The sequence below is a fragment of the Rhyacophila brunnea genome, unplaced genomic scaffold (assembly GCF_057557595.1).
Source record: "Rhyacophila brunnea isolate RB1 unplaced genomic scaffold, BYU_Rbru_1.0 scaffold_22, whole genome shotgun sequence".
NCBI lineage: Eukaryota > Metazoa > Arthropoda > Insecta > Trichoptera > Rhyacophilidae > Rhyacophila > Rhyacophila brunnea.
Window position 1 is genome coordinate 2,331,226 of NW_028232882.1, and position 22,289 is coordinate 2,353,514.

The 22,289-nt window shown below is 31.5% G+C and overlaps 1 protein-coding gene across 1 annotated transcript in view; it reads right to left on the minus strand.

The window, feature by feature from the left end:
• The window catches only part of mwh (multiple wing hairs), a 287,193-nt gene extending 265,304 nt beyond the window's left edge, over positions 1-21,889 (minus strand). Inside the window, exons 1-2 of the mRNA XM_085949887.1 lie at positions 21,705-21,889; positions 20,230-20,355 (exon numbers count right to left, since the gene is read on the minus strand). Coding sequence (XP_085806013.1) covers positions 20,230-20,355; positions 21,705-21,889 — 311 coding nt within the window. The remainder of the gene's footprint in view (positions 1-20,229; positions 20,356-21,704) is intronic.
• Between the last annotated feature and the right edge of the window lie 400 nt (positions 21,890-22,289).

The window sequence follows — 22,289 nt, forward strand, 5'->3', positions numbered from 1 at the left end:
GTTTAATGGCCTATTTGGAGTCAGTCGTGCAAAAAGAGCTTTGTACTACATAATTAAAATATCAATATCACCGTATAAATGCACTTTTATTTCGATATTTATATGTTCGGAAATAATAGACTATTGTACCATTTTATAAAATATTAAATATCAAAGTAGGGCTGAAAATTCCTGGCGGCCCTCGTAGTCTTGTGCGTAATGCATGGACTTTTATTCAGATGCTCCGAGTTCGATTTCCGCTGAGGTCACAATATATTTTCTCAAAGCCTTGTTGTTTTTGATTATATTACTTATACTACTAAATACAATACTGTCATTAAGCCTCATGGTCTGTTGTAGTAACACAAAGAATAGATATATTTATATATATTTGAAAAGTAATTTTGGATTCTTTAGCGTATTAAATGCACTTCTACATTAATTTTAAAACTAATTTTATGAAACAAGCCTGTAAGCATGAAATACGAAAATAAGGGAATTGGGTTAACTTCTAGATCTGGCTGTAAAAAAGTACAATTCGATAGCTCAGTTCCATAGTGATATAACTGGGAATTAGTAGTTTTGGGTAATGGCTGATCAAAGCTTTGACTCACCTATAGTGACGTAGAGAAAAGTGATAAAAACATCAGTCCTACGAAGAAAACTAGTAATTTTTTCGAGTTGTAATTTTGTGGAACAGAAGAGGAGTAATATACGAATATAATAGCTAACATAACTCAAAACTTGACATTTTTAACTTATATTTATTACCTTTGAGTTGCCAATTTAATAATTTATTTTCTGAGTCATATTCGAAAGCTTTTTTTGCGACAATCGATAGTACGAGTACCTTATTGGCCGTTCAGAAGAAAATTCATGTCAAATTTTAACTTTATCTATAATTTATTGTCTGCAATGATAAGGGAAAAACAGTTTAAATATTGTTATCGAAAGAATAAAAGAGCCACCAAAGTATAAAACTCGATCTAAATTGAATTAAGGCTGTTTGATCTATTTTAATCGAGATTTTGTCACCTATCGTGGCGCTTCAAGACAACACAGCGCACACTTTGAAGACCACTGGAATAACCAATTACTCACAATTGAACTAAGTAGTTTCATATAAGTACTTTTAATCAAAATAACATACTTAGACAAAATTTCTACGATCCAACATTACATTGACAATAATATTTTTTATATCACAGGAAGTAAAAGAAATTCACTATAATTTAAACAAAATCAAACTACAATCTATATGCCTTATGTATAGTCATAAAATATTGAAAGACCGGATGAGTAGCCTGTGAAACAATTCAAGTTTTAGAAGCAGCGACTTGTCCGAAAATAATTTGCTTAGTCAATATTACAAGAGGAGATCTATGCCTAGATTTTCAACTTTAAACAATAATTAATGGCAACAAATTAATATCGTAATTAAACTACAGTAAATAATACTGCAGCTTTCTAAAAATAGTTACAATATATAGAAAGTAAAATACGAATCTATAAAACAACCCAAAGATGAAAAACAATTAATATAGCATAATATTCTATCGAGGCTAAAATAAACCATTACAAATAAAATATATGCAGCAAAGCTATAAATTACTTATCACTTATGTACATCGTATGCTAAGTCCCTGAGATTATGATATAACAAATAAACAAATTCGAGATGTTTACTAAGTTGATTTGAAATGCATATGGAAACAAAGGATGGCGAAACTATGATCCCACATGTCTTGTTACATGGAAGATTCGCTAGCCCCCGTCCTCCTAATAGGCCTCATAAAAAAAAGAAAATATAACTGTGGCAAAAACTAACTGCTCAACTCGGTTGGTCCGATCTGGTCGCCACAAAAATCAATTGTATTGCGTTTAGAAAATTTGCGGCGTCATACTGCCAACGTGAAGATCTCTTCACTTGAAATGTTCGGCAGTTTTGTATTAACTTTAATTTGTTACTTACTAAACTTTTTAACATTGCCTCTACGTGCTCATCTCTCCCATGGGTACCAAAACTTAAAGTCATGTAAATTCAGTCAAAGCACATTTGAATGCATGGCGACATTAGTCTTCGGTAACTGCTCCTGAGACATTCCCAGTCATAAAAAAATGATGCTTCACATCCAAACGTAGGGTCCCGTGATACGCCTGGTTAAAACCGGGTGTGATGCGGGGCGGGTGAGGTTTTGTGGGGTCAGTAACTTCAATGTGGAAAAAAAATTGTAAAAAGGTATCTAAAAATATAAATACCTAGATTCAATTTAACGCTTAACAATAAGTGAAAGAAGAGTAACAAAAAAATATACATTATACTTATATGGGAAACTTTTATAAAAATATCTATTTATTGGCAAAAAGTATGGTCAAAAAAACATAAACCATATTATGGGTTTAAAAATTCATATACCTATCGCGTTCTGTATCGAACGCTCTATCAAAATGTCATTATGGTTAATATTTTTTAAACCTACCTGTGTACCTGAGAATGTTTTGAAATTTCCCTAATTTTACGACTTTTTACCTACAATATTATTATTTAAATCAAGGTATTAATATTTATTACTATAATTGATTCATAGATGGTGTGAGGAATGCTTCAAATTTGATTCGTGATGTCCTCATGCTTGCTAAGTAACGCATTTTAGCATACATATTATTATTGTGGTATCTTTTCTAAAGCTCATACATGTTGGTATTTTGAATCAAGAACGCTAATATCCTTAGGTTATGTGTCATAAATAAAAAAATAGTTAGAACTATGTATGTTTTTAATGATTTATTGATATCTATATTAGTGATTAGTACCTACTACTATTCGATTTACTTTGGTAAATGTGATTTTTATAAATTAAATCAGATGATTTAGAATGTTACTTTAGCACTCCCGTTACCATAATGTCGCCTTATGTCACCCAGCCCATTAAACTTCAAACATTATTTCAGTTAATATTATGCACTTCGTCATCTTCACAATTCGGCCATACCTAGAATTATCAATGTTACATCTAATTAAAACATTATTATTTTTACCTAATTGATAGATATCCATCTGATTTCATTTACCTGTCATAAATGCACATTGAAAACAGAGCATTGCATTATATTAAAAACAAAAGAGATATACTTATATAAAAGTATGCGACAAAGAGAGACATACTCAATTGTGAGAAAGAGATATGAAAGTAAGGGTGATATCAAGATAGTATTATGACTTGTAGGCTGTAAGAATGTATAGAAATACTCGAGTAATCATATTTATGTTTTGATGCCCTTTTGATCATTTTATAGAAGAAACAAATTTAAAATAATGATGATGAAACATTATTAGACTTATTATATTGCTAAAACAGGAATTCATTTTTTTATCTACTGTAATATTTTCAATGTCGTACGGTAACCCAAGTTAATATTGCCGAGATGGACAGAAATTATTAGCAATGTAAAGGGAAGGTTAAGCAGCAAAAAAATCATAAGACTGCAATTTGCGGATCATATTGACAATGGTGGTAATAATATTAATATCTAAAATTCATTGCTCACTTCTTGCGAGCGATACTATAATATTTCACTTTTCACTCTCATTTGATCAAAAGGTGTTGTTAATTAAAATTCAATCGAATTGTTATAGTTATATTTAAGTATATGAAATTCAATTTAATGATAGGTGATAAAAAAATCTTCGTCTAATATTATAGACAACTTTGCTGAGATGTTTTGAGAGAGATAAGTATAAACTCAATTAGTTTATAATACATGTATCTATCAAGTATAATAATACATTATTATGTTTATAATAAGTACCTAACTAGAAATGTACCAGAGTTTATTAAAATCTTAAATGAAAAAAGACCGGGTATGCAGTTCTAAGTAGGAAAATATCGCTGGAGTAATCTTGAGTCTGGACATCCAGTAGAATCCAGGAGGTAGAACATCGAATGTTGAACCTAGAGGTCACTGAATCGGTGAGTAAAAAAGCAATGTATAGTCCCCAGAGCACTTGTGTACTGAATATCTTTGTAGCTTTTCTTACATGGATTGTTTAATATATTATTATTTTATGGACAAAGAAATGGATTTTACATTATTTAAGAACACCTATAGTATTTTACAAGGCCTGAATAAAAAAGTGCTAGTAAGAAAGTATTCGGCACGCTTATATCTCTGCAATATGCGTTAGAGTAAGATAGAATTTCTACGGCTGAATAAAATATTTTTTTACGCGTCGCCGGTAAATATTTATTTGAATGACTACATTTATTTAAAAACTGCGAGCACGTATTGCTGGAATTTATTGTTTTTGAGTTAAATATATAGTTAGTGATAATTATTTTTAGTTAATTTAATAAAAAAAAATATAAATAGTATTTAAATTTGGTAGCCGTACTGAGAAGCAACATGGTGGTAGGTATAACGTTTTATAGTTATGTTAATAATGATAAAATTGAGATCCGACTATGCGTTAAACGCAAAAAACACGGTTTCATTTTGCCAAACAATACGCACACTCTTTATATTAGTACCTGAGGTATTTTACTATTGATAGATGCTCTCAACATGAACCGATAGAACATGATTTTAAATCAAAAAAATATTTATTAACAATTTCTTTTAGTCAACGAATAATTCACAAGATTTGAGAATGAAACATTCTATATAAATTAATTATTGAACACCTACACATAATTTGAAAACACCTCAGATATATTATACCTACTAGAAAAAATCTAAAAATACGGTATATATGTTACGCCGAATGTGCGAAATAGACTATTACATGAAATGGGAAAAATTTTGGCTAATTCATGTAATAGTCAAGCCTGTTGCCTTATTCATGAATTAGGTAAATTTTCTGCTGAGTACATGAATTCGCCAGGGTATGGAATTCTTGAACTGTCAACATGACAGAAGAAAAAGTAAATTTAATTAGTTATAATTGGACATAATATAATATTATTATGTTAGGTTAGGTTAGGTTTTGTAATTCTGAATTAAATTATTCAACTGAATGTCCATTTTGAGGTTAGATAACAAGTGTCAACAAACTATCACAAACATAAAATCGACTTTTGCACGATTGATACCCAAGCACGAATCAAATCGCGAAAATACCTTTCAATAAAATTCTTCCGTTATCATATTATAGTTCTAGATTTTTTTTGCGCATAGTAAATGGATATGAACGTCATTGTAGTTATTGATTGGTATATTTTTATATTATAATCAATGACATTTGACATATTTGGTTAGTTTGATTAGTTGCAAAAAACACCACCGGAGCGCGATCATCTATTTTGACCATAGATAATATTATATGCATGAGCATTTGATACATTTAGTTTAGTTGCAAAAAATACCACCGTAGCGCTACTATCTAATTTGTCCAATGCATGAACTAGGCAGAAAAATTACTGCCGAATTCACGCACTCTCCAGATATTTTGTCTAATTCATGAATAAGGCAACGGGCTTGCATTTTTCATGATTTAGGCAAATTTTTTCCCATTTCATGTAATATTCAATTTCGCACATTCGGCGTAACATATATATAGGTAATATCATAGCCCCCACAAGGCAAGGGCTGACAGGGCTCTAGCTTGGGGGCCCGGCGAGGTGAGACGACCAGATAAGTGAGATAAACACACAAAAATTTGCTTTAATAGTAAAAACAAATCGCCTGCCGCGCTATTTTCCTTCAATAATATTAATATTTAAAGTTATGTAGTTGTACGATACAATTTTTAAGTGTGTATCAATACTCGACATCTCCATAATTCAAATGGGTGTATAATACATACAATAAAACACTAAACATACACATTAATTTTACCGAGTACACCATTTAGAAAACGCTACTGTAGAGCGTCACACTGCCTTTATCCTTAGTGATAGGTAGGGGGGGGCGCCAAAGATCCTAGCCTGGGGGCCCGCTTCACGATGTGGGGCCCATGGGTAATATATCTTATTTGATAACTCTATAGTAGGTAAGCATTTTTATTATTTTAGTATTTATTGTAGGAGCTGCTGAGACTAGTTTTAACTTATTAACTAGCACAGTAATTGGAAAATTAAAATTATACAAGATACAAAAAAATCAGATATTGCGGTCTTAATCATGTTTTATTTAATGTTCATTATTGATTTTAAAACTTTCACTCTCTGCGGCAAGTGCAGTAAGTTGCAATTTTTTAATTTATTTAACGACATTCAAGTGACCAAATTATCTGCGGCTACTGTAAACGATAATGATAGATTTTGTGGTCAATTATTTCTAAATTCGACCCCTTCCCTTCACTTTTAAGCATACCTATCTATAACTCATAATTTATCAATTTTTTTATTATATAAAATAATCTAATATAAAAGTCATTAATACGATTTATGTTTCTATTATCATTTATTAAACGGGTTGGTGCTTTAATTATTATTGTACAGTCTTATTTTGTTCTTACATTATGTGGTAGGTATTTCTACGGGTCTTCCTATCTAAAGAACGGTCAAAAATGGAACTACGAACTACCATATGGACGCAATTTTGAAAACGTCATTCAAATGTCAGATTCTGTCCAGTTGCGATTGGGTAGTTACTAGTTAGGTATTCTTGATTGGGTAGTTTTCGACTGTAGCTCCTCCATCCATTCGTAGGTATGTACTGTGACACCCCCGTATGGTCCCAATTTGGGGATGTCTTTGTGTATCTGGAGAGGCCCGAATCGGTATCAGATCCAACAAATAGTAAAGCGCTGATTACGAAAATAAATAATAATAATAGAGCCGAGCCGGCAATGCCGTAGATTATGACCGTTAAAATATTGCAACGTCACCGTTTTTCGACAACGCTTTCGTTGAAAGCAAAACACAAGATGGCGGGCAGAACGCTGCCAACAGCCAAATCGCAAGCGCGTACATTTCGTCCTCCGTAAAATAAATTATTAAAAATGTAACTATTATATAATATTAACTTAAATATACCTTGCCGTTTCCAAAGCAATTCGGGTGTGTTATTTGTTCACCTCCACATCCCGAATCCAGACGAAAAACCATACTAAAAATAAAAGTGACAGCTTGTTTCTCATTTTCGAAAATGGAGGGAAATGATAGTACGTACTTATGCCATGAATCTCCGGGTGGTGGGATATTACGTGTTTATGACAGCGATTCCTAATTGGGTTCCGCAAGTCGTGTCAGGAGCTCCCTGAGCAATAATTTGAAATACATTTGGTTAGTGAGTAAAAAAGGGTTTAACGAGACCTATTTATAAATAATGAGTTTCTTTAAAGGTTAAAGTAACCCAATGAACATCAACGTCTAATGTGCGTTATTTATTTTGTTTCTGTCGAAGCATTGTAAGTTAACATTCTACTCGGGATTGCAATATCGGTATTTCAAAACCGGTAAGTATCTCAGTATTTTTCGATACCAAAATACCGGTTTTAAAAATCAGACAATACCGATATATTCGGTATTGAAAGTTGAAACAAAATATATTAATTAACACAAAAGGCTTAACGAGACTGTATTTTTATCGGGTTATGCGATGTCTGGTTTACCTCCGTGGCCTATCATTGTCCTTAGTGGTCAGTGGTCAGTGGTCACCATGGACACATATAAAATATTAATATTTTAAAGATTTATAATATGTGTATTATATTGAAAGATACTTCAGTTTTGTTCAAATAAGAAGGATTTCATGTTATACACATTTTTTTTTATAAGAGTTGATGTTTTTTAAAATAAATATAAAAAAACATTAAAACTATGACTTAGTCAAAAATCTCTATGTCAAAACATAGAAAACTTAATAAACTAAATTTTAATAATAAATATGACCATAAAATATAATGTAATAATATCGTAACTGTGGACATAAATATGTAACAAATACAGATTTTTTTACAATTATTGTAAGTTTATCTTTGATTTAACGGCCCACGTGCTCGTCGTAGGTCAAAATTGAGTTTTTATTGTATTTTCAAACCATGATCCTGGACACTCCTTAAACGTTGTAGATAATCTATTTCTATAATTTTGAAGCCTTATTATTCTTTATAGTTATTTTAAACATTTGATGACTGCATAAAGTATTTTTGTTACATAAAATAGTATTCTTTTAAACCTCTCGCTCTAATGTTTTAGAATATAGTCATATTTCGGTACATAACTGTGCAGTGGTGTTAAGATTTTTTACGTTTATTAATTTTTAAACGCATTTATGAAACCATTAGTATAATTTATTACTAATCCTAACCTAACCGATTTATTTTTTATTTTTAATTTTTTTTTAAACGGTACATGTTCAAACACGCGCGTTAATATCATTTTACTCCCTACTTTAATTATAGTTTGTCAATTTATGGCTACAGCCGTATGTTGTAGCTTAACCACTGGGGAATGACAAAAGAAATGGCGTATTTCAAAAAAACACTACCTTATTCTTAGGTCAATAATTATTATAAAGCAATCATTATTCATAAGATGTTTATCACACTTGAATGGTCAAAGACATAGCTTATAATAAGTATCTTTAGAATCATCTTGAAATGTGTTAATCTTGCCAAATTTGGGATCACAGAGATTATCAATATAATTTTTTATCGTGAATATTTTACAAAAATTATCTCGTAATAAATTATACTTATGGTTTTACAAATGCGTTTAAAAATTAATAAACGTTAAAAATCTTAACACCACTGCACAGTTATGTACCGAAATATGACTATATTCTAAAACATTAGAGCGAGAGGTTTAAAAGAATACTATTTTATGCAACAAAAATACTTTATGCAGTCATCAAATGTTTAAAATAACTATAAAGAATAATAAGGCTTCAAAATTATATAAATAGATTATCTACAACGTTTAAGGAGTGTCCAGGAGCATGGTTTGAAAATACAATAAAAACTCAATTTTGACCTTCGACGAGCATTTCCCCCCTTAAAGAAAAATCTTTTTAATATTTTCAGATACATATTTATTAATTACCTAATATAGTTGAAATTGTAGATTATCAAAAAAATGTCTCAAATTGCAAGCTTCGTATTTTTCCGCTAGGTGCCCCCCCCTCCCCAGCATTAGTTTTTATTGCAACTCGTTTATGGCGCAAGACCCTCTAAACCACGATTTCCGATTGAGCCCATTGCGCCCAATCGTCCAAGACCGGGCATCATTTTTAATGATACTATTTCTGTATATTCAAGAACCTTTTGTCTAACTCCAAAATGTACGTATTGTTTGTGTTGTATATTATGTTATTTTTAATTTGTCAATTTTATTAATTTTATAACATTTAATTTGTAAAGAAATTTTGCTATACTATTAAATTATAATAGTAGACATCTATATTCTGAGTGTCTAAGATATATAAAGTTTTATTCTGCACACGTCATTGTACCGTATAGTAAAATTCAATCTATATCTGGTTTGCGTCTTCGCTAACAGTGGCGAAAGCTAAGCTCAATTGAGTCTATGTAGATGGCAGTATTAAAATACAGATAGAAATGAATAAATATTCAATCATTTAATGACTAAATGAGTTATTTGTTTAGGAGCACAAATAGCTACCTTTTTAAAATTGATTGTATATAAATTAGTAGGTAGGTATGAAAAAGAATTAAAAAATATAGAAATCATAGTTAATTAAATTTTAGAATGAATTCATTATTAATATTATGTTAATATTACATTAAACTTATATATGTAAGTATTACTTTCAATTTTACTACCAAAAACTGAAGAACGAAAACAAAATAAAACAACAAAAGTCGCTTTACTCTAGCCTGCCAAAAAGTGTTTGCAGAATAGATACGAAGCTCCTCGTTGAAGTTTCAAAAAGTCGCATTAGACGAGAAAAGTTCCGTTTACGTGCAGTTTTATAATATTGCCTGGTGTGATAAAGAAAGTATGAAACTGACCGAATAATAATTATTAAAAACCTTCTCACATTGCCACTCAATAAGCGGAGCATACGGCCACCGCGTGCGGTTAAGTCACTGATACCATAAGTATAATGAAATAAACGTAATATTATTTTATTTTGGTAAAATAATGACACCAAGGTATATTATATAATTACAACATTTGGTGCGTATTAATATTGTCATCAAAACTGAAACCAATTTAGAAGATGAGACCATAATATTATTATCAAAGTGACGAAAATACGTTCTATTGTCTTTCCACTTTGTATATGAATCTGAGACTCGGATGGTAAAGACAAAAGAAAGGTAAATGCTAGACTATTGAAAAGTACTGCTCGAGGCGAATTCTGAGAGTCTCGTGGGTGGCCTAATGAAGCCTAATGAAGCAACGATTCTATAATTATTAGTTTTCTATTGGACTTTACTAGATGATTTTTTTTTTTCATATAGGCTGCAGAGAGAATAACAATCTGCAAAAACTCATGATATTTGGTCATGTCGAAGGTCGAAGAAGACGAATAAGAGTCCCCTGCGTGCTGTTGAATGCCGAGATGGAAAAGAATATTCTAATACGATATGAATATACCTTTTGAATATTAATATAATCATATTTTCTGAAAATTAAATGAATTTAAACAAGATTTTAGATTGAAGTAACAACGTTAATTGAAAATAAATAACTAGAAAAGCTCCGGAAAAATAACACACGTATTTCGCTTATCGGACGAGAGCTTTAACTAAATTAGGTAAGTAGCTCAATTCTATCTAGCAATCAAGAATTCTGAAACCTTCGAAGTTATAATATATTTACTTACTATTAATTATGGATAAACAATAAATTCAATATGAAATTATATCAAATCATCATAATCAGCATGCACCTGTTTATATACTGATATGTGAAGGCTTATACATACGCCATATTTTCTATCACACTGTATGCGGCCGTTTAGTTCTTCTTGGCTATTATTGTTTCACAATAATATCTAATTGTCCAGCATATTGATATTTAAGGTATGGTTATGGAGCTCCATTATATTAAAGATCCATATTGGGGTCACGCTCGTATAATATTATGTAAGCACCAACATTTCATTATTAATAGGTACCATAGTTCTACACGGAAAAATAAAAAAAAATCGAGTTTTAGTCAACGATGTCATTCGATGTTAAATAATTTTTGCTTATAATCGAGAAACCCAATTGAAATTAATTATTATTTTTGTTCTATTCAAGAATATTAGTGCTAACTCTTTATTCAATCATAAAATTTCGTTAAGTATTGCTAAGTTATATTATGTTAAATACAAATAATTACAAGATAAAAAGAACTTTTTATATACAACGTTATTAAATTTTATGTTGAATCGTATAAACTTGACTTGACTAGCTTAAGCGATCAAAAATTTTTTTTTTGATAGAAATAATACTGAAATGTAATTTTGACACTCATATTAATTTCCATAGTAACGCACGTATATATTAATAATTTAGTTCCTAGCAACCAATAATAGTGGATTGGATTACGGATTTTTTCCGAAATAACTTTTCATACAAAACAGAATTAACTGAAAATGAATTTAATTATACTTAAAGATGGCTAAAGGTATTAAAAAAATGCATTGGCATCGTGTTCTGATATATTCTAAAAGTTTCAAATGTCTAGTCGGGAAATCAGTTAAAAATCGATTGCAAGATTTGTACCGGACAAACAACCACCGGACAAAAATAAGAATACGAGCTAATAAAAACGTTGTAAAATCGTACCCAAGAATACAAGATTTTGTCGTTGCCTGGCACGAAGGTAAAAATAATAAAACACCCTTATTATTGGTAAGTACCCTTCTATAACATAATTTTTCAGTAAGTTTCCATGGATTTCTAAAAATATGGATTGATGATATGAGTTTAAAATAAGTATGTTATTTAACTACCCTGCACTATGAAAAACACAGTAAGTCACTTTTTCACCACGCCCACCTATTTGAGCTGTGCAATTCACGTCACGTAGTTTAGCTGGTAATAATTGGAATAGTGCCAGTTGCCAGTGAAACTGTTACTCTTGCGAATTCTAGCGTTTAAGTAATCTGGCAGTGCATTACGTAAAAGTGAGAATAATTAGTGGTTTTATGATAAGTATTCTAATTCACAATGGGAGATAATAAAAAAGCTCACAATGTATTTAAAAACGAATTAACAAGGAGTTCACATTTGAGAGTAAAAGCTCTCCTTAGCAATATAAGACCTCGAACTAGACCTGAGAATCCTGAGATGACGTATGTGGTTCGGGATTAAATATTCTTAAATTTTCTATGTCATCACATAATAAGGAAACTGTATCAAGAATTATCACCTTGAAGCCTTCGAGATATATCTATATCAACATACGAGGGTGGGTCAATAAGTCCTTAGAAAAGCCGACAGGTGGCGCGACTTGTACTGCAAGCGGTTTGTTTTCATGCAGCGGCACTACCGATTCAGTATGCTGCGAAGTTTCAATCAGATTGGTCGGGTTGTTGTGTGTTTCTCGTACATTTAAAAAAAAATTTGCTTGTGGAAAATGGAAAAATGGAAAATGGAGAAAATTGAGGTTAGAGCTGTTATTAAACATTTTAATATAAAAGGGTTAACAGCAAAGGAAATAAAAAATGAGTTGGATTTAGTTCACGGCATATCTGCTCCTTCACTTGCAACTATTTATAACTGGTTAAATGAATTTAAACGTGGTCGTACATCAACAAAGGATGAAACACGCTCAGGACGTCCTGTAGAGGTGACTACACCAGAAATGATCAATAAAATCCACGATATGGTGGTAAGTGACCGAAGATTAAAGTTGAGTGAGATAATTGAGGTTACAGGGATCTCAAAAGGTAGCGTCATTTCTATTTTACATGACAAATTGGGCATGAAAAATATTTCTGCAAGATGGGTGCCGCGTTTGCTCACAGTCGACAATAAACGCAATAGGGTGGTGGCCTCTAAAGCCCTGTTGTCGCTCATGCAACGCAATCCGGATGAATTTTTTCGTCGCTTTGTGACTGTAGATGAAACATGGATACACCACTATACTCCCGAGACGAAAGAACAGTCAAAGCAGTGGATTGCGAAGGCAAACCATGTCCAAAGAAGGCGAAAACCGTAAAATCAGCTGGTAAGGTTATGGCTACTGTATTTTGGGATGCACGTGAAATTATTTTCGTTGACTATTTGGAAAAAGGAAAAACAATAACAGGGGATTATTATGCATCTTTATTGGACCAGCTAAAAAACGAAATTGAAGAAAAACGGCCTCATTTAAACAGGAAAAAAATCCTCTTTCATCAGGACAATGCCCGTGTTCACACATGTTTACGATCAATGGCGAAAATTGAAGAATTGAAGTTCGAATTGGTCGACCACCCACCGTATTCGCCAGATTTTGCCCCCAGTGACTTTTTCCTTTTCCCAAACTTAAAAAAATGGCTAAGTGGACAACGTTTTTTTTCAAATGAAGAAGTCATCGATCGGACAAATGCTTATTTTGAGGACCTTCCGAAAACTTATTTTTCTGACGGTTTAAAAAATATTGAGAAACGTCTAACCAAGTGTATTGAGCTCCAAGGAGATTATGTTGAGAAATAAAAAAAAAATACAAAAATAAAAACTGTTTTAATGCTTTTTTCTAAGGAATTATTGACCCACCCTCGTACCTACTAAAATAAATTACTGTTAAGCGCCGGGCACATAGAATCAAGCGAACGGAGCGCTCGCGCATATTGAATGTGAATCATCGAAAATACAACGTGATCAAATATGGCAGAGCAAACTGATTTTGAAGAAGCGTTGTGCCCGCCCGCCCCATAATTCAAAGCACATACGCGTTGTTTGGCTTCTCAGCGGGATGAATTAACGAAAATACTACGTATTCAAATATGTCAAAGCCCATTGAACACGGCAAGCAAAAGGGGCGCGCGCTATTTTATTTTATGCGCTTCTGGACGCGTTGTCGATAGACGGGCGCCTTGGCATTATTTTTATAACAATACTGTCATTGTTTAGTTGCTAGGTTTGCGATATATTGCTAGTAGAAGTATGTCATCGTGAATATGAATTACAAACCGCTGAGAAATAAAATAATATTTTTATTGCTTTATTATGAAAGGTGCTGATAATAATAATTATTTTGTGCTTCTCGCGCTCCTTATTACCTACATATCGTCGCTATAGGATTTGTTTCCCGAATATCCATTTTTGTCGAAATCGACATTTTAATGCAGTTCAATTTCTTTTATCGAACTCTACCGAAATCATTTATAAAAACAATATATTTTTATCTAGGAACAGAGATATTTTTTTAAAAAACCCGAATACGCCATGTTAAGTTACAATTACTCCGTGGTTTTCTCCCGAATGTCCAACTATTCGTACCTGAATATCCAAGTTAATTTCGGTCGAAATATATCTCTGGCTGAGTGTTTATTTCCCGAATATGACTTTAGCCAATCAAACCGCGCTCACGCCGTGCATCTCGCTCCCACATTCACGCTGTCTAGCTCTAAAACAATCACGCCCACTTTCATATTTTTCCGCCGTCTGGAGACTTCTTTCAAATTTCGTCTTATTGATATTGTTTTTAACGTTACTATTGTTTTAATAGTGAATTCATCAAATTTGAAGAAATCATTCATAGCTGATACATCACCAGTTCGCCCTGAACTTACAATAGAGTTGTGGAAGTGAGTATTTCAACCTAAATAACTGCATTTTGTTTTGATAAATGACACAAAATCCCAACGGTTATATGAATTCTACAGTATGACCCGGCAACTACTATGACGTAAAAAATAATTATTATTTCAAATTATTATTAATCAAACATTGTTTGTCTTTATTTTACTTTTAATCTAGGTATTTCTATGAAAATAAAGGCGATGCTATTATTTATTTTTGAATGCGCTGATAATTAATATTTTAATTTAATATGTATGTTAGTAACTATTTATTTGGTGGATATTATATACTTAGGATATTGGTACCTACCTAATATTAGCAGCCAATGGTAATTAATTTATACATGCTATTATTTTGTGTTGTTGTTCCTTACAATAGTAAATATATAATATTTATTTGGTGGTTTGTAATAAGTTTAATTGTCAATTATAGAAATATATATATATAGATTTTTTTTTTTTTGGAAAAAGTATTAATATAAAATTGTTAGCAAGTACGAGTAAGTACCATCATAAAATATTGGAGAAATGACCGTGACGTCGGTTAGTAATTGAAGTAGTAGATACCTTATAATATATTTTCTCAGAAGTGATTAAAAAAATATATGTAAGTATGTTCAATTATTAGAATGGTACATTCTTAAATCTTGTGAAATATTCGTTCAATAAAAAAATAGTTAATTACTTAAAAACTATTTTATTACCGAAAAAAAAACCTAAAAAAGCGATTGCCGCGTGTTATTATTTCATACGAACTTGGGTAATTACGATCATTAAGTATTTAAAAAGTAGAGGTAATTATTAACAATTATCGTGTAAATAAATATAACATTTGAGGCGCGTACTTTTTGACCACTCAGTAATCTGTGGGCCGTGCAGCAATACGCTACGGTCTTAAATCCCGAACGTCCATGTTTTGTCCCGAATATCCATTATTCTGAGAGAGCGCTAAAAATTTCCCGAATATCCACAGTGAGTACTTGTAAATAAAACGCATTTTCTGTTCATTTAATGATTTATACCAGTATATTATTCTTGGAATCTATTCTTAGATAATGTTGCAATCATACAGTATAGAAAGAATGATTGTTACATCTACTGATATTAAAATATACGACAGTGAAATTTGTTTTTCGTCTCCTGTAAAATTGACATTTGGTCTATTCGGGAAACAAATCCTATAGCGACGATATGTGAAGGGTAATACGCGGATGGAAGGAGTGTCATTTCGGTTGTATTCACGCTTCACGGGCCTACTACCTAGTGAGCGCCCCGATCCGCCGCGTTTGGTGGGCTTTGTCTCTTAGGGTGACAGAAGATGGAAAGTCTTTGAATATAAAAATGTGTAGGTATATTATACATTCGTAGACTGGTCACTCTACAATGGCACAATAGATATGGCAAAGGACATTTTCAGTTGTATAGGTTTTGTTCGGTAATATTGAAATATACATTGAAGCAAATAACACAAATCCTCCTCAAATCGCTCATAATGCCACTGTAGAATGATTTAAGTATAAATAGTACTGAAATTTTGGAAGAGTTCAGAAAGTTGTTGGCTATTCACTGTTCAGTAGCTAATAATTAAAAAAAATGTTGCAAAATCGCAATTGAGTAAATATTTTCACAGTATAAATAAGTATATTGCAGAAAAATATACACATGATGTAGTACTTATTGTTAATAATCATCATGTTCAATACTCTTGTTAAATCATTTTAATACGCAAATTAATAGAAAATAAATGAACCTATCTTCTGAACTTCTCTCACCATCGCCAGTAAATCTCTTTTGGATCTGATATAATAATACATTTAAAATACCGCGAAATAAAAAATGAAACGTCACTACACCATTGAGGTGTGCAGAGGGCGGGGCAGGTTCGTTTCAGCGAATACCCCATTTCAATACGAAAACAACTCAAAATTTCAATGTTTCGAATAAATAAAGGTTTTCTCTTTTCAATTCAGCAAAAAACGAGTCAAAAATTTCTACAATTTGTCATAAATCGAAAAATCATTTATTCACTTACAATTATACTGGAATTCATGTATGATGAATTTACTAAACTAAATATAAAAAAAACATACAAAAAATTCAAATGCCATAATCTTGGAACCCGTTTTTTGAGTTGTTTCTCTATTGAATTAATATTGTATCGTTATAATTATAATATTATCTAATGGGAATATACACTGTACTTAGGTATTATGTATATTATTTTTATGAAGCTTTTCGTCAAGAGACATTAGTAAATGCATTGATTTATATAATAAAAAGTATTTGAAAAAAAAATCAAATAGTAATATTTACGTTTAATTAGTATATTATATTTATACTATGAATTTCAAGTAGCAGATGGTGTTTAAAAAAGAGAAATTTCATTACTCAATTATTTTTGGAGTTGATAAAAAATGTGCAAACTAATTATGTAAGTATGAATGCATATGCATGTACCTACTTAGTTTCATTTCTATTGATGCATATTCGATAAAGTATTCCAAGAATCGATAATTATTTTTCTTCTAGTCTCATTTGCAATGTCTATTATAGTGTTATTATTATTAGGTATGCATTGAAAGATCATTACTATTAACCGTTAGAAAAATATTTTATAATCTGCTTGATTATATTGCAATCGCTATTAAAAATGACAGATTTGATCAAAGAGAGGTGTGACAATTAAAGAAATACTTTAAATATAAATCACCGTATTACTATATTATACATAATATAACTAGCATTTTATATTAAGTAAACAATTTAAAAAATTTAAACCTTTACTTATTGACGTTTTGCGCAAACTTAAACGAAATAGTCAATAATTTGGTATTTTTGCACTTTACACTTTAAGGGTTTGAAATTTATACTATTACATTATCATTTAGTGTGATAAAATCATGATAATTAAGAATCGTTTATATTGAAAATTCATTTTGGAATATATATCTGGGAGTTGTATTCATATAATAATATTAACAAAAAATGATAAGTAGGTATTCGATTTAAATAGATATTGTTTTCACATTAACCATACTACATATACATCTTGACTATATTAAGTACACTGTACTCGGATTTTTATTTTATCAGTGTAAAACGTCATTGATATGTGGATTGGATACCAATCTTAAAAATAATCTTGTGTAAAATCCCAGTCAGTGCTTATGAGTTATATAATATTAGGATATCTAATAAAGTTGAAATCATCAGATTTATTGAATGCCAACGCCTGCGATAGACAAGTCACATAATAGTAAAGTTATGTACCTATGGATAGTTAGACATATTCGATGCAATGCTGAGCATTTAGTTTATTAAAACGAAAATACAGGACGGAAAGACCGCAATTTTTCCAAGGCCCACTTTTACATAGTCAGGCCGTAACACAAAACTGTAAAAAATTGTAGTGTCTACTACTTATTGCTCATAATTCGAATGGAATGTGGGAAAATTATGATTCTTGCATATTGAAAATCGTCATTTGTTGCAATCAAGTTACCGCATTGCATTCGAAGATAATCAATAACTAACACTACCACCGTAACTCGCAATTCAGTCTCACGATCTAAATATAATCGGCCTTGAATTTTTCTGACTTAAATGGGATACAGAAAGAGGACTGGAGTTATCAACTGAAGATGAAAAACGGAAAATCAAATAAAATGGATGATTCTGCCTGAGGTTAAAATGAAAATAAATAATTAATATTGATGTTTTGGATTATTATACAAATTAAAATATTATTTTTAAATTAATCAAAGAACTACTCACTAATTAAAGTTATCTTAGTAAAAAAATTAACGCAAATTAAACAGTTAAAGCGAAAAAAATTAAATAAAAAAGTCACTTTCTATTTGCAAAAAGCACTGCAGTATTTCGTAATACAACACTGTCAGTGTACTTTCCCTAATTGCATATAAACGAAATAAAAAAAGGATACATCAAAGGCCGTATTTATTTTGGCATCTGCACCGCGCTATGCAAGCACTTCCGGGTCACGGGGCCTTGCGAAATTCGCTAAAATTTTTAGCGAGTTCGGAAATACTGCGGGGGAGCTTTTCGCTTAACGCGAAGCAAACATTGAAAAGTTTATTTTGATTGAAGATTCTTCATTGTTTGCAATTTAAACTTGGTAGTAATACGGTGTTTATACTTGATTATTTTTTTAATTGAATGCTGAATATTATAATTTTTTGCAATATCAGGGAATTTTGTGTCTCAAGAGCGTACGTGATTGTCAGACGTAGCGATTGACAGTCTGTGTTTTTTAAAATTCTATTTTAATAAGTAATGTTTTGAATTATTTTTGTTTTCCTACTTCTATTTTATTCGTCTTCTTAGATAGAAAAAAAATCATATTTTTTGGGAATGTTGCCTGTTTTTATACTGATTTTAGGGTTTTTACAGGTTTTTTTAAATTTCCCGATATCTCAGGAACTCTCGAGAATTCTTTTCTGGAAATCCCGAATCTCGAGATTGAGATTTTCTCGGGAAATACTCAACTCTAGCCGTGGGCAACCTTTCATAGTTCTGGGACCCAATTATCATTCTGTCTCCCAATCAAGGGTCGGATCAAATTATTAAATAAAATATATAATTGATTACAATATTTCGTGTAAATATTGGTTTTTGGAATTATTGACTCATGTGACTACTAATATTTGCGTTGGTATTATTGTTGGTATTGGCGTAATCCGTTACCCTTGTACGAATATGTCATTTATTTTGATTTATCCTCAAAAAATATTGTTCACACGTAAATATGTGCTATCAAAAAGATACATAATTTCTCTTTCAAAAGCGCGTAAACTTATATATTTTTATTTCACCGTGTTCTGGTTCGTAAGGACCAGATCAAAATAAGTAGATAGTTGGATCCGGCCCGCGGGCCGAGGGTTGCCCATGACTTAAGAACATCGAATTATTCTACAATTATTCTATTTAATATTTGCCGTTGTGTGCATTTCTTTCATTTCCATTTCATCCAGGGAAAGATCAATGGAAAGCGTAGCAGAGGACGGCGCCGTATTTCGTGGCTTAAGAACCTCCGTGATTGGTATGAATGCAGCTACACTGAACTGTTCCGGGTAGCAGAGGACAAAGATAAGATCGCCTTGATGGTGGCCGACCTCCGCTAGGGGATGGCACAATAAGAAGAAGCATTTCCTTAAATGTTTTGTACTTAAGTTAAGTATTCATTTCATCTATTAAATATTTTATAATATATTACTAGAATCTAGACGAAACAATTTTATTAGGCACTATAATTATATCCTGGGTCTGGCAAGTACACATATTGTTTTTCAGTTTGTGTGTGAGTCAGGATATGGACCTAATAGGTTGAGCAAGTGGCTGACATCCATTTCTCGTAAAAAACAAAAATCTGTTAATACAAACCTCTGCTCTGTGGAGGCCCATATGATCCTATTAGGATCGGACATGGTCAAAAAAAAATTATATGATATACATAATAAATTATAATTAGGCTGTCATTTTTTATAATTAAACTGATACGGTAATTCAGGATAATACCTAGCACAGGATTAAACAAAATTTATTAATACAATAAACAAAAGATAAATGAATAATTTTAATTATCTTTGATAAACTTACCTGCAGTTTGAGATGCATTCGTCGGTGCATCTGCAGTGACTGCAACTGCAAAAAGAGTACTGCGATGCAAGCTCCGAATCCCTCGGATCGCTGTCAGTGCTCAACGGCTTACGTGATCCACGCCATCTGAAATTGTTAAAAGTGTACACTCAATAATACTCGTATATCGAAGAACAGATTATTACTATAATGTCGAGCTTTGTAAAGAGCTACGTAAAGCACTGTCTTCTTTTCCATAGTCGATTCCTGGTGCCAATGTAAATAATATTTGTGATTATCTCAAAGTGTTTTTGGGATTGTTTTACTACTAGAAAACTATATACTAGATTGCTCGTAGGCCCCGAGTTCGAATCTCGGATCTCGCAAATTCACACGATGTTTTTTAATGTGTATCTATCTACAGGCAGAGTACATGCCTTTAGTAAAAACAAAATTTCTGTTAGTTGAACCTGCATTTTGTGAAGACCCACATGACTATATTAGGATCGTACACGGTGATATGTGATATAATCTATATACTGTTTCACTATGTACAGTATTTAAATTGGACCTTGTGGCTTGTCATGGTGAAAAATATAAAACTTGACATTTCATACATCTCGCATACTGCTGTATCAAAGCAAATATTTGAAAATAAAATTGAGCTACAAATTCCCTCATCAATTTTATGTAGGTAACCAAAAATAAAATATTCGTAAATATTTTTTAATATGAATAATCATTTAAAGACTTTAAACTGGAATATAAGCCACCATTTTATTTTCGTGGCTGCCAATAGAAGCATAAAAATAATGAACCGATACAATCACACGTTCAATAGTTTAATATTCTAAAATCGAACTTCTTTCAAAATTCGTAATTCGAATTCTTTTATCTAGAATCCAACTTATTTGTTTTAACAATTTTTTTCTACTGTTCTTGAGGATTATAGCAAGTTATACATTCGACCATGTCCAATCCTAATAAGATCATATGGGTCCACAGAGTGGAGGTTTGTATTAACAGATTTTGTTTTTTACGAGAAATGGATGTCAGTTACTTGCCCAATCTATTAGGTCCATACTCTGATTCATACACAAATTGAAAAACAATATGTGTACTTGCCAGACTCAGGATTTGAACTTGTGACCCACGACGATATAGGCCGATGCTTAAGCCGTACGGCCATTGTGGGATTACATAATATATTACATTATTACATATTATAAAATATAGACATATTATAGTTAGCTTTGAAAATATACCTGCTTCGATAAACCACAATTCTGTACCAAGCGATCGGTTGATTTCTTTTTACTGTTACCACTTCAGTGATTTTAAAATATTAAGCTACGTAAACATTTTACTAAACGTATTTTAAAGAGTAAAAAATAAATTCATACTATAATAAACATAATATTATAATAGTATCATATCTCTACGCTCACTCCATTTTATCGCATTACATGGTAAGAATTTTAAAAAGCAATACAAACCTAGACACACTCTTCGAGTCCACGTGTTCCACGACAATATTCCACGTGCGGTGGATGAGGTAAAGCAGGAACAGTACCCTGGAGGATTCCGCGTTATCCGGGAGTGCCTTTTTCTTCTTTTTTCCGGTCGACCATTTTTTATTCGGTGCCATCACGACACTTTCAGTACTGTGGTTGTTGCCCATTTAAAATTTTAAAATTTATATCACTTTATTTAAATATTTGTTTTGTGTTTTGACTGTTATTTAAAGAAAAGTTGTACGTATTCACTTTATTTTAAAACTAAAATAATATTAAATGTACACTTTTTTATACATTTTATTTTTATACTTAATAAAGATCTGTTTTAGTCAAGTAAAAGGTAAATTGCCATTGAGATCCTAACTTAAATATAATATAGGTTTTAGCTGTTTCAAGTTATAATAATATTTTTACGATTAATAGTTGTTAGTCCTTTGCCTAGGCCCTAGCTAGACCATTAGGTCCAAGCGCTGGATCAAATACGCACTGATGAAAACAACATGTATTTCTTTGTCCAGCTACGAATTATTTGAACCAACAACTATTTGTTTGGTATTTATCTAC